This window comes from Microtus ochrogaster, unplaced genomic scaffold, assembly GCF_000317375.1.
Source record: "Microtus ochrogaster isolate Prairie Vole_2 unplaced genomic scaffold, MicOch1.0 UNK85, whole genome shotgun sequence".
Taxonomy (NCBI): domain Eukaryota; kingdom Metazoa; phylum Chordata; class Mammalia; order Rodentia; family Cricetidae; genus Microtus; species Microtus ochrogaster.
Window position 1 is genome coordinate 711,563 of NW_004949183.1, and position 11,795 is coordinate 723,357.

The following is an 11,795-nucleotide window of genomic DNA, read 5'->3' on the forward strand; positions in this document are numbered from 1 at the left end:
TTTTGTTTTTCGAGACAGGGTTTCTCTGTGGTTTTGGAGCCTGTCCTGGAACTAGCTCTTGTAGACCAGGCTGGTCTCAAATTCACAGAGATCTGCCTGCCTCTGCCTCCCAAGTGCTGGGATTAAAGGCATGCGCCACCACCGCCTGGTGGTAGAGTTTATGTGTTTCCCTTCTTTCAGTTGTGCTGGTGAAGGGTCATTAGATGTCTGAGTTATTGTTGGCATTGTTGGACTCCTTGAGTTATGATTTTCCTTCTAGTTCTTTCTGTAAGGCTGGGTTTGTGGCTACGTATTGTTTAAATTTGTTTTTATCCTGGAATATCTTGTTTTCTCCATTGATGGTGAAAGAAAGCTTGGCTGGGTATAGTAGTCTGGGCTTGCATCCATGGTCTCTCAGTTTCTGCAGCACATCGATCCAAGACCTTCTGACTTTCATGGTTTCTATTGAGAAGTCAGGTGTAATTCTGATAAGTTCCCCTTTATATATTACTTGACCTTTTTCCTTTGCAGCTCTTAATATTTGTTCTTTATTCTGTATGTTTTATGTTTTGATTATTATATGATGAGGGGAGGCTTTTTTTTTTTTGATCCAGTCTATTTGGTGTTCTGTATGCTTCTTGTAACTTCATAGGAATATCCTTCTTTAGATTTGGAAAGTTTTCTTCTATAATTTTGTTGAATATATTTTTTGGGTTTTTGAGCTGTAATTCTTCTTCTTCTACCCGTATTATTCTTAGGTTTGGTCTTTTCATGGTGTCCCAGATTTCCTGGATATTTTGTGACAAGAATTTGTTGGATTTGCTGTTTTCTTTGATCAGTGTGTTTATTTCCTCTATAGCATCTTCAGCATCTGAGATTCTTTTATCTCTTGTATTCTGTTTGTTATACTTGTCTCTGTAGTTTCTGTTCATTTACCCAGATTTTCCATATCCTGCCATCTCTTGGTTTGTGTTTTCTTCATTGCCTCCATTTCAGTTTTCACATCTTGAACTGTTTCCCTTACCTGTTTGATTGCTTTTTCTTGCTTTTCCTGGGTATCTTTGAGGGATTTATTCATTTCTTCTAACTTTTTGTTAGTCTTCTAATCTATTTCTTTAAAGGAGTTTTTCATATCTTGTTTAATGGTCTCTAACATTTTCATAATGTTGTATCTAAAGTCTATTTCTTCTACATCTTCAGGATTAAGGTGTTCAATTCTTCCTGTTGTATGTTCACTGGATTCTGTTGTTATCATGTTGTTTTTCATATTGTTGGAGGAATTCTTGCATTGGAGCCTGCCCATCTCTTCCTTCAAATGTTGTTAGGAGAGTCTTGGTGGCTTGGTCTGATCTTTGCTGTAGCTACCTGTGTACTTGGGGGTTTTTCTTGGTCTGCCCTCTCTTAGGTCCCCTAAGCACTGGAGTTGTCTCTCAGATCCTCTCCACTCCGAAGTAGGCCCTCCGGATGGATCTTCTGGTACAGGCTCAGGGCCACTTGCTGGCCAGGGACCTCACAGACAAAAGTGCAGGCTTTCTGGGTGCAGGCTCAGTGGAACAAAGAAACTCCTTCAGCAGTTGCACTCACAACTTTGTCCCCAGACCCTCAGCCCTTAAGCAGGCTGAGTTGGGGGATCTTATGACCCCACAGATGGGAAGGGGGTGCCTGGGGAGAAGCTGGGATGGGATAGGAAGAGAAGGCAGTAGCCCAGGAGAGAAGGCCCCACTGAATTGTTTAATAGGAGCGGCGGGCTGCGTTCCTGACACCCGGCTGCCCGCATGGCTAGCTTATGCCCCAAAATAATTACACAGAACCTGTATTCTTTTAAACACTGGTTGGCCCATTAGTTCCAGCCTCTTATTGGCTAGCTCTCACATATTCATCTAACCAATTTCTAATAATCTGTGTAGCCCACGAGGTGGCTTACCAGGGAAGATCTTAACCTGCGGCTGTGTAGGGTGGGATAATCATGGCTACTCACTGACTCAACTTCTTTCTCCCAGCATTCTATTCTGTTTACTCCACCCATCTAAGGGTTGGTCTTTCAAATGGGCCAAGGCAGTTTCTTTATTAATTAACCAATGAAAGGAACATATTAGAAAAAAATCACTCCCACATCACTGAATGGCCAAAAAGTTTAGGGGATTGGAGGATGCCTGTGCTCCCTTTCTGGGGCGAGCATCTGGCTGGCCAGTCAGGCACACACTTACTTCTCTGGATGGCCCTTCTGGTACAGGATCCGGGCCCCTTGCTGGCAAGGGACCTCACAGACCTTTATTTTAATTTCATATAATATTCATTTTGTATCTGGCTTACAATGTTCTTTTCGGGCCATAGTTATAAAACCATTCTTAGATGAATACACTTACTTAAATAATAAGTCTTCCAGATCTGATAAGGTTTTCCTTCTTAATTCTACCTTGCTTTTTGAGACAGAGTCTCTCATTGAACTTAGAGTTTATTGATTGACTAGGTGGGATGGCCAATGAACTATAGGGATCTGCATCCCAACCCTCTGAGATTACAGACATGCAATTTTTTTACTTGAATTTAGAATACTAATCTAGAGATACTTTGGTTAAGGGTGGGGTGTGTTAATGCCTTCCTTTAATCAAGCATTCTGGAAACTGAGTGGGGGCAGATTTCTGAGTTTGAGGCCATCCTGATTCAAATAGTGAGTTTTAGGTCAATCAGGGCTTACACAGGCCTGGTCTCAAAATGAGAGAGTAGTAGAAGAAGAGGAAGAGACTTTTGTCTTTAGTTAAACTACATTGCCTGACTTTTATAATACAGCAATCTTCTTGCATTACAACTATAACTAAATATAAATGAAAAAGAACATTTTAACTAATTCTTACATCTCAATCCAGTATCTTAAATAATAGATACTTTGGATCGGGGAAATAATCAGTGAGTAAAATACTTGTCACACAGATCACCAGACAGAACCCATGAAAAAAGCAAGGCATGATAATATACATCCATAATCCCAGTGTTCCTACAGCAAGGGAAGAATCTAAGACAGGAGAATCCTCAGAAGCATACAGGCCATCTAGCCTGGCATATTCAAAAGAAAACAGACAGATCCTATCTTAAACAAGGTGGGGGGGCAATACATGTATTGACATCAAAAGTTGACCTCTGACCTACAAACATGCACTATGGCATATGCATGCACAAGTGAGCACACACCATAGAGAATGAAAGCATAATGTATTATAGTCTGAATGCCCTCAACTCTGGGATCATTCTTTCTAAACCTGAGGCTGAATTATCAGCTTGGGACTTTTCTCCACCTCAGAATCAAAACCTTGTTCCTGGTTTCTATAACTGATCAGCAATCCACTATTTTGTTGGGAAAAATTCTATAATCACTTCTTGAGAATATCTGCATTAGAAATAGTTAAATGTTACATCATTGCACATTGCAAATGCTTTTTATTATATTTGTTACTTTAATGTGTGCATATGTGTGTAGGCACATATGTCATATCACAGGTGTAAAGGTAAGAGGCCAACTGCAGGACTCAATTCTCTCCTTCTACTATGTGGATTCTAAGAATTGCACTCAGGTCATCAGGCTTGGCAGCAAACATTTTTACCCACTGAACTCTCTCAATAGGCCTCAATATCCCTTTCTTGTGATCGATCAGAAACATCCATAGCACAGTAGCAGCAATGCAATAATGACTTTTACCGCCTTTGTTGGATTATTATATATGGAGAGGATTTGACCAAATAACCTATAATGTAATTGTCTTGAATAGCATTTCTTCATTTGTCTAGAAATAAGAGAGAACACCCCAATACAGAAATTACCTAGATCCTGGGTTATGAATAACCAGAGTTTTATTTTTTCTCATTTTCAGGTTTATGGGTCTTGGGATGTCATAATTCTGACTTTCGGAAGAGAGGTATGACAGCTTTGCTGAAAGTTTCTAGTTGTGACAAGAGTATTAGTGATTATTATGGAGAAATGTATGAAGATATTCAAACACAGTTGGTGAATGACAACATCATTGAACCCAGAAGCTTTTTCCAAAATTCAAATCATCCTAACACTAGGGGAAAAAAATTCACAGCCACCACAATTCTAGAAAATTATGTAGAGAAGATTAAGCCTCAGTTTGGAGAGACAGCAGAGATGTTTAAAGTGCAAAGTGTCTCCTCTAGTGACTTGTTGATGCTTTTGGGACAGAGCCATCCTACTCCACATGGTTTATCCTTATTAGATAACCAAAAAGCCATCTATGAAGCTATTCCTGATGATCATTCACTTGATGCAATAGACAGCAATGAAGACTCATCTAAAGAGGCCCAAGTTAGGTCAGAACACTATCAAAGTGGGAAAATAGTATTTACTCCTGAGCCAGAAGGCCAGTTAAGCTCAAATAAAAGTTTGGAGACAACTATAGATGTAAAGTGGAAGAAACTTGATTTGCAAGTTTCTGGTTTGCAAAGTAATCTAATTACCACAACAATTCTGTCAGATAACTGGACAGCAATTTCTGAAGAGGCAGATTATTCAGAATCTCCAAGTATGCCAGTTCACTTTATTAGTAAATTAACCACCATTTCATTTGGTAAAAAAACACGTCCCTTTATTCGGTCTCATGCACCTCTGAGCATTAATGAAGGAAATAGTGATTCCAACTTGTTAGATGCAACTTTAGTAAATAATCAAGAAAGTTCACTGGGAGATAATATATCATCAATAGAGAATGATAGATTACTCAAAAAGAAGAGATTTTATGGGATTGCTTTATTAGCCAAAGATAGTACTTTATTCAAAGATAATATCTCTTTGATGAAAACAAATGAGACATATAATCATTCAACCACTAATGGAAAAGTTCACATTGACATCCCAGCATCAATTGAGAATAGTACTGCAGTCTTGCAAGATACTGTATTAAAAATCAATAGTGAAATTCAAGGAGTAGCACCTTTGATTCATGATGGAGTACTTTCAGGCAAAAATACTATAAATTTGAGACTGAAGCATTTGCTAAATAGAACTGCCTCATCAAAAAATAAGGAAATATTTCACCAAAAAGATAAAGATCCTATTACACAGGATAAAGAAAGTACAATCATGCCATTTTTCAAGATGCTGTTGCCAGAATCAGCAAATTGGATGAACCACACCAATGTAAATAACTCCTTGAACTCTGAGCAAGGGCCTAGTCTAAAGCAATTAGTATATTTAATGTTAGAAAAGTCTGTGAAAAATGAGAATTTCTTGTCAGAGAAGAAGAAAGTGATACTAGAACAAGATGGATTCACAAAGGACACAGGACTCAAGCATAGGGTTTTTTCAAGCAACATGAGTATATTTCTTACCACCTTGCCTAATATACAGGAAAATGATAGGTACAATCAAGAAAAAGATATTCAGGAAGAGATAGAAAAGGAAGCATCAATCGAAGAAAAAGTAATTTTGCCTCAAGTACACATAACAACTGGTTCTAAGAACTTCCTGAAAGACATCTTCTTTCTAGGCAGTAGGCAAAATGTAAGTTTAGATGAAGAAATACCTGCACTAATGCTTCAAGACATCAGCTCATTAAACAACTCAACAAATACAGTAGAGATTCAGATGACCCATTTCTTTAAAAGAAGGGAGGATGAGGAAACAAATTCAAAAGGCTTGATAAATAAAACTAGAGAAGCAGTAAAGAACTATCCAAGCCAGAAGAATATTATTACTCAACGTAGTAAACGAGCTTTGGGACAATTCAGACTCTGTGCCTCAACTCAATGGCCTCAAACCATGAACTATTTGACAAAGAGTATTATTACACAGATAGATCACAGCAAGGAAGGGGAAAAGTCCATTATTAAGTCTCCCTTATTGGATTCTACAATGATTAAAAGCATCACTCAGAAAAATAGTTCTGGATTACACATTGTAAAAACTTCAGCATTTCTACCAACAGATCCCAAGAGAATCCCATTTCAAGACAAATTTTTTCATGTTATAGCATCATCCTACACTTATGACACTAAGACAAAAAATTCTAAAGTTCAAAACAGTAGTCATTTCTTAAAAGAAACCAAGAGAAATAACTCTTCTTTAACCATCTTACCATGGGAGAGGATCATAAACCAAGGAAAATTTGCCTCCCCAGGGACAAGTAATACAAACTCAGTCACATATAAGAAACTTGGGGATATTCTTCTCTTGAAACCAGTCTTGCCTGAAGAATCTGACAAAGTTGAATTGCTTCCTCAAATTTCCATTCATGAAACAGAACTTTTGCCTAAAAACACTAGCCATGAATTTCCTGGACACCTGGATCTCATGAAAGAGGTCTTTCTTCAGAAAACACAGGAAGCAAAGAGACATGTGGAAAGTCTGAAAGGAACAAGAGAGAGCTCTGAAAAGACTCCCTCTAAACTGCTGGACCATCATACTTTACAGATACCAAAAGATAAGTGGAAATCCAAAGAGAAGTCACCAGAAATTATACCCATTAAGAGAGAGGATACCATTTTGTCTCTGAGCCCTCATGAAAACAATCATTCAGTAGTAGCAAATGAGAAGCAAAATTGTTCCCAAAGAGAAGCCTCTTGGGTAAAGCAAGGTCAGACTCAAAGATTGTGCTCTCAAAACCCACCAGTCTTGAAACGCCATCAAAGGGAACTTAGTGCTTTACAGTCAGAACAAGAAGCAACTGATTATGATTCTATCACTGTCGAAACAAATGAGGATTTTGACATTTATGGTGAAGATATAAAGCAGGATCCCCGCAGCTTTCAACAGAAGACGCGGCACTATTTTATTGCAGCTGTGGAGCGGCTCTGGGACTATGGAATGAGTACATCTCCCCATGTTCTACAAAATAGGTTTGTATCTATTGGTTTTTTTCTATGCTATTGTGACCTTTGATATTCTAGGTGTCAAAATGATTTTATAAAAAGTCGTCATTATCCATCAACCCTATGAGCTGCAAGAGGAATCTTTTAATGAAAACTCTGAAAGTAGAAGTGAAGTGTATGGTAAAAAAGTTGATGGTGTACATAGGAATGTTTTCTAAAATATAGGAAATCCAAAAGAAAAAAATCAATCAATTGATTTTAAGAGAGCCAAAGGAGGTTGTGCTGGAGAAGAGAAAGCACAGGCAAATTTAGAGGAAAGGCATAAGAACAATCAGTCAACAAATATAACAACACCTACTGTATGACAGATACTGTTACAGACACCTGAGTACAGCATAGCAAGAGCTTACCTTCCCTTAGAACAAGAGAGAACAACTAGTATAAAAACAATTAAGGGAGGACTAGGGCGATGGCTTAGTCAATAAAGTGCATGATGTGAAAACGTAAAGACCTAAGTTTAGCAGAGGACTCAAGTTCAGTTTCCAGCACCCGTGTCAGGTGACTAATATCTGTAACTTCAGCTCCCAGAGATCTGTTACTCTCTTCTGATCTCCATGGATGCACACCCTCAAATGCACAGATTTCCATATGCATGCACACATGTGTACATACATGCATATGCACAGAAACACAATTTTCAAAATAATAAAAATAAATCTTAAAAATGAATGTGGTTACACATACTTGTAATCCTAGTGCTGGAAATGCAGAAACTAGCAGGCAGATGTCTCTCAGGGGGTCACTGGCCAGCCACCTTGCCTTCATTGATGAGCTCCAGAATCAGTGAGAGACACCCATCTCAAAAAGCAATGTGTATGGCTCCTGAGGAATGACATCCAAGGTTGATCCCTGGCCTTCACAAATGTGCATACATCTAGACACAAATACAAAAAGAGAAAGAATTGGCCTGTCAGTGGTGGTACATTCTTTTTGAATCCCAGCACTTGAGAGGTGGAGGCAGGAGGATCTCATGAGTTTGAGGCCAGCCTGGTCTACAAAGCAAGTTCCACAACAGTCAGGACTACAGAGAAACTCTGTCTTGAAAAAAAATCAAAACACAAAAAAGAGAGAAATAATTAAGATAATTTCAATGGTGCTCTTCAGAAAATAATACAGAACAATGACTGGTAAGTTACTCCAACCCTGATAGTCAAAGAAATCCCTTTTGAGGACTGAGACCTAAAGAAAATAAGGTCAATTGATGGAGCTCAGAAAAGTCAGAGAGAAAAATACAAAGGCTCTAAGAATGGGACATGTTTAGTGCTTTTGAGGCACAAAAAAACAAGTATTACTGGAGTACAGTGAAAAGTTCAAGGTATTCAGGGCATTAGGGTAGCAGAATTGAGCAGCCAATGCACAATACAGGCCCTGGAGAAAGCATTAAAACTGCTAATAAGTGGACCATCTATGCTTCTATATAAAGCCCACCATACAAATTTTGGACTTTATCTCATTCCTTTCCCTATCTTAAAAAATGTTTCTATAGAACAGTGGTTCTTAACCTTCCTAATACTGTGAGTCTTTAATGCAGTTCCTCATATTATTGTGACCCCAACCAAAAAATTATTTTGTTATTTTAGAACTATAATTTTGCTACTGTTATAAATTGTTATAAACCATAATATAAATATCTGATATGCAGGATATCTGATATGTTACCCCCAATGGAGTCACCATCCACAGGTTGAGAACCTCTGCTCTAGAAGTTCCTCTTTTTTCTTTCTTATACAGTCAGTTTCTCCCTCTCCACTATATTGGTATTATCAATAATATTATACATTTTTAAATATTTTAGATTATTTTATTTTATGCATATAAGTGTTTTCCTGCATGTATATATGTGCACCATATGCATGCCTGATGCCTACAGGTATCAAAAGATGTTGTCAATCCCTTGGAACTACGGTTACAGATAGTTGTGAGCCACTATATGGGTTTAGGATTTAAATTTTTGTCCTCTGCAAGAGCAACAAATGCTCTGAACTGCTGTACCATCAGTCCAGCTCCTAATCATGTTATCAATGGCCATTCCTTCATTTCATTTATTTAGACTTCAAACTTTGAAATAATTCCCAACTCCTCTTTTCCCTCATATTCAGATCTAATCCATAAGAGAATCTTGTTTATTATAGTATGTTTTTACGAAACAAAGATTTGAAATGTACTAAATATTATTCAATATAAAAATATAGTGAAATGGAAAGGTGAGGATGACTGGGGATAAAATCAGGTTACAAAATACTACATAACAGTAGTAAAACCACGAGCTGTTCCATCAGGTTGATACTTGGTGGTGACTCATGGAGGTAGACTAAGTTCTTCACACCCCACCTGCATACTGAATTAATTACTATCTCCATATCTCCCTGAGCTGGTTCAGATAAACTATTATATAGCCTTAAGAAGAAAATAGGCTTGCCTTCTTAGATGACTATAAGCCTGCAGTTAATCTAAATAGGAGTTTAGAGAATGAATCGATATCACTAAAAGTGAAAAGTTACCTGAATGAACTGAATTTTTACATCATAGTAAGTCAAAATGCTTCTATCAGAGTCAATAAGGAGAAATCCTACCTTGAAACAAAGCCATTACATGAAAAGATAAAGCCATAAATATATAAGAAGAAAACAGGAAGTATTAATCTCAGGGTGGGCAAATAAAAATGATTAACTCAAGATACACAAAAGATTAGCTAATATAAAATCCATTTCACTGTTTTAAAAATATGAACTTGGAGCTGGAGAGGTGGTTCAGCACTTAAGAGCAGTTGCTGCTTTTGCAGAGGACCTGAGTATTGATCCCAGAACCCAAATGACAGATCATAATTCCCTGTGACTCCAGTTCCAAGAGTTCTGAAACCCTCTCCCGGCTTCCATGAACACTTATATGCATGTAACATACACACAGAGACATATATACACATAAATAAAAACTTTTAAAATAATTAAAATGAATAAAATTATGAAATTGATGATGTGCATCAAAAAATATGCCAGAGAGAATGAGAATATTAACTATAGAATGGAAAAACACACCACCTTATTGATCATGGAGACATAAAATAAAACTACAATGATACATTACTATGCAACAACCAGAATGCCCAAAATGTAAAAATGTGGTCAAGAATTTATGAAGATTTGTAGCAAATGGAATTCCTACATTTTATTGTTGTTAAAAGTGGGAAATATAACAGCTGATTTAGAAAGCAGTGTAGCAGTATCTACAGAGTCTAAAATATGCCTGTCTAGCAATTCAATTCCTGGATATGTGACCAAAGGAAATACATAAATTTGTGCACCAAAGACATATACCTGAAGGTTCATAGAAAACTAGCAATTCAATTCCTGGATGTGTGACCAAAGGAAATACATAAATTTGTGCACCAAAGACATATACCTGAAGGTTCATAACAGGACTATTTACAAGTCTTAAATTTAGTAGTAACTCATATGCCCATAATTGGAGTATGTTAATCTAATGGAATACAATACAATAGTGCTGTGAATAACAGATAGTACATAATCAAAAATTACAACTTAGATGAATGGTAATGCTTAGTGTAAGAAAAAAATAAGGATATGTACACAGTTGCACCTTAAATACTTAAAGAAACAAGCAAAAATGAACATTTTCTTTAAGAATACATGATTAGAAGAGATAAGCTTATAAAAAGCAAAGAAATAAGATTATTATAAATATCGGAATAGTAGTTAGCTTTAGTGAACAGATAGTAGTGTTTGTTGACAGATGGGTCTGTCCTTCCCAGTCCTGCAGCCATTCAGTCCCAGAAAAACACAGAGGCCTACACTAATTATAAAATGTTTGGCCTATTCATTCAGGCTCTCATTAACTAACTCTTACATTTTTTTTTAAATTTACTTATTTGTTATTGAAAATTTCCACCTCCTTCCCTCCTCCCACTTCCTTCCCCTTTCCCACACCACCCCTCCATCTCCAGTCCAAGGAGCAGTCAGGGTTCCCTATGCTTTAGGAAGTCCAAGGTTCTCCCTGTTTCCCCCAGGTCCAGGAAGGTGAGCATCCAAACAGACTAGGCTCCCACAAAGCCCGTCCATGGAGTAGAATCAAAACCCAGTGCCATTGTCCTTGGCTTCTCAGTCAGCCCTCCTAGTCCGCACGTTCAGAGTCCGGTTTGATCACATGCTCCATCAGTTCCAGTCCAACTGGCCATGGTAATCTCCCATTAGATCAACCCCATCGTCTCTGTGGGTGGATGCACCCCTCGCGGTCCTGACTTCCTTGCTCATGTTCTCCCTCCTTCTGCTCTTCATATGGACCTTAGGAGCTCAGTCCAGTGCTCCAATGTGCGTCTCTGTCTCTATCTCCATCTGTTGCCAGATGAATGTTCTATGGTGATATGCAAGATATTCATCAGTGTGGCTATAGGATAAGGCCAGTTCAGGCACCCTCTCCTCTGCTGCCCAAGGAACAAGTTGAGGAAATCCCCTTGGACACCTGGGAACCCCTCTAGAGTCAAGTCTCTTGCCAACATTAAACTGGCTCCCTTAATTAAGATATCTACTTCCCTGCTCCCTCATCCACCCCTCCTCCATCCCAACCATCCCATTCCCTCAAGCTGTCCTCATGCTCCCCTTCTCCATTTTCTCTCCCCATCTCTCCTTATCCCAAACCAACCAGCACCCCTGTGCTCCCCACCCCTGTCCGGTAGTCTTGTCCACTTCCAATACCCAGGAGGATAACTATATGTTATTCTTAGGGTTCATCTTCTTAATTAGCTTCTCTAGAATCACGAATTATAGGCTCAATGTCCTTTATTAATGGCTATAATCCACTTATGAATGAGTACATACCATAGTCATTTTTTGGGTCTGGGTTACCTCACTCAGGATAGTGTTTTCTTTTTGTTTTTATTGAGAAAAGGAAAAAAAAAGTTTTAGCCTCCTCCCAGCCTCCCA

At 38.1% G+C, this 11,795-nt stretch overlaps 1 protein-coding gene across 4 annotated transcripts in view; it reads left to right on the top strand.

Moving 5' to 3' along the window:
- Window positions 1-11,795, top strand: part of F8 (coagulation factor VIII) — a 155,386-nt gene that overhangs the window by 62,608 nt on the left and 80,983 nt on the right. For all 4 annotated transcript variants that reach the window (XR_003376668.1, XM_026777787.1, XM_005370664.3 and 1 more), the window contains one exon: window positions 3,846-6,825. Coding sequence is in view for 3 of the 4 variants with exons in the window: in XM_026777787.1 (XP_026633588.1) it covers window positions 3,846-6,825 (2,980 nt within the window). In the remaining variant the exon portion in view is untranslated. The remainder of the gene's footprint in view (window positions 1-3,845; window positions 6,826-11,795) is intronic.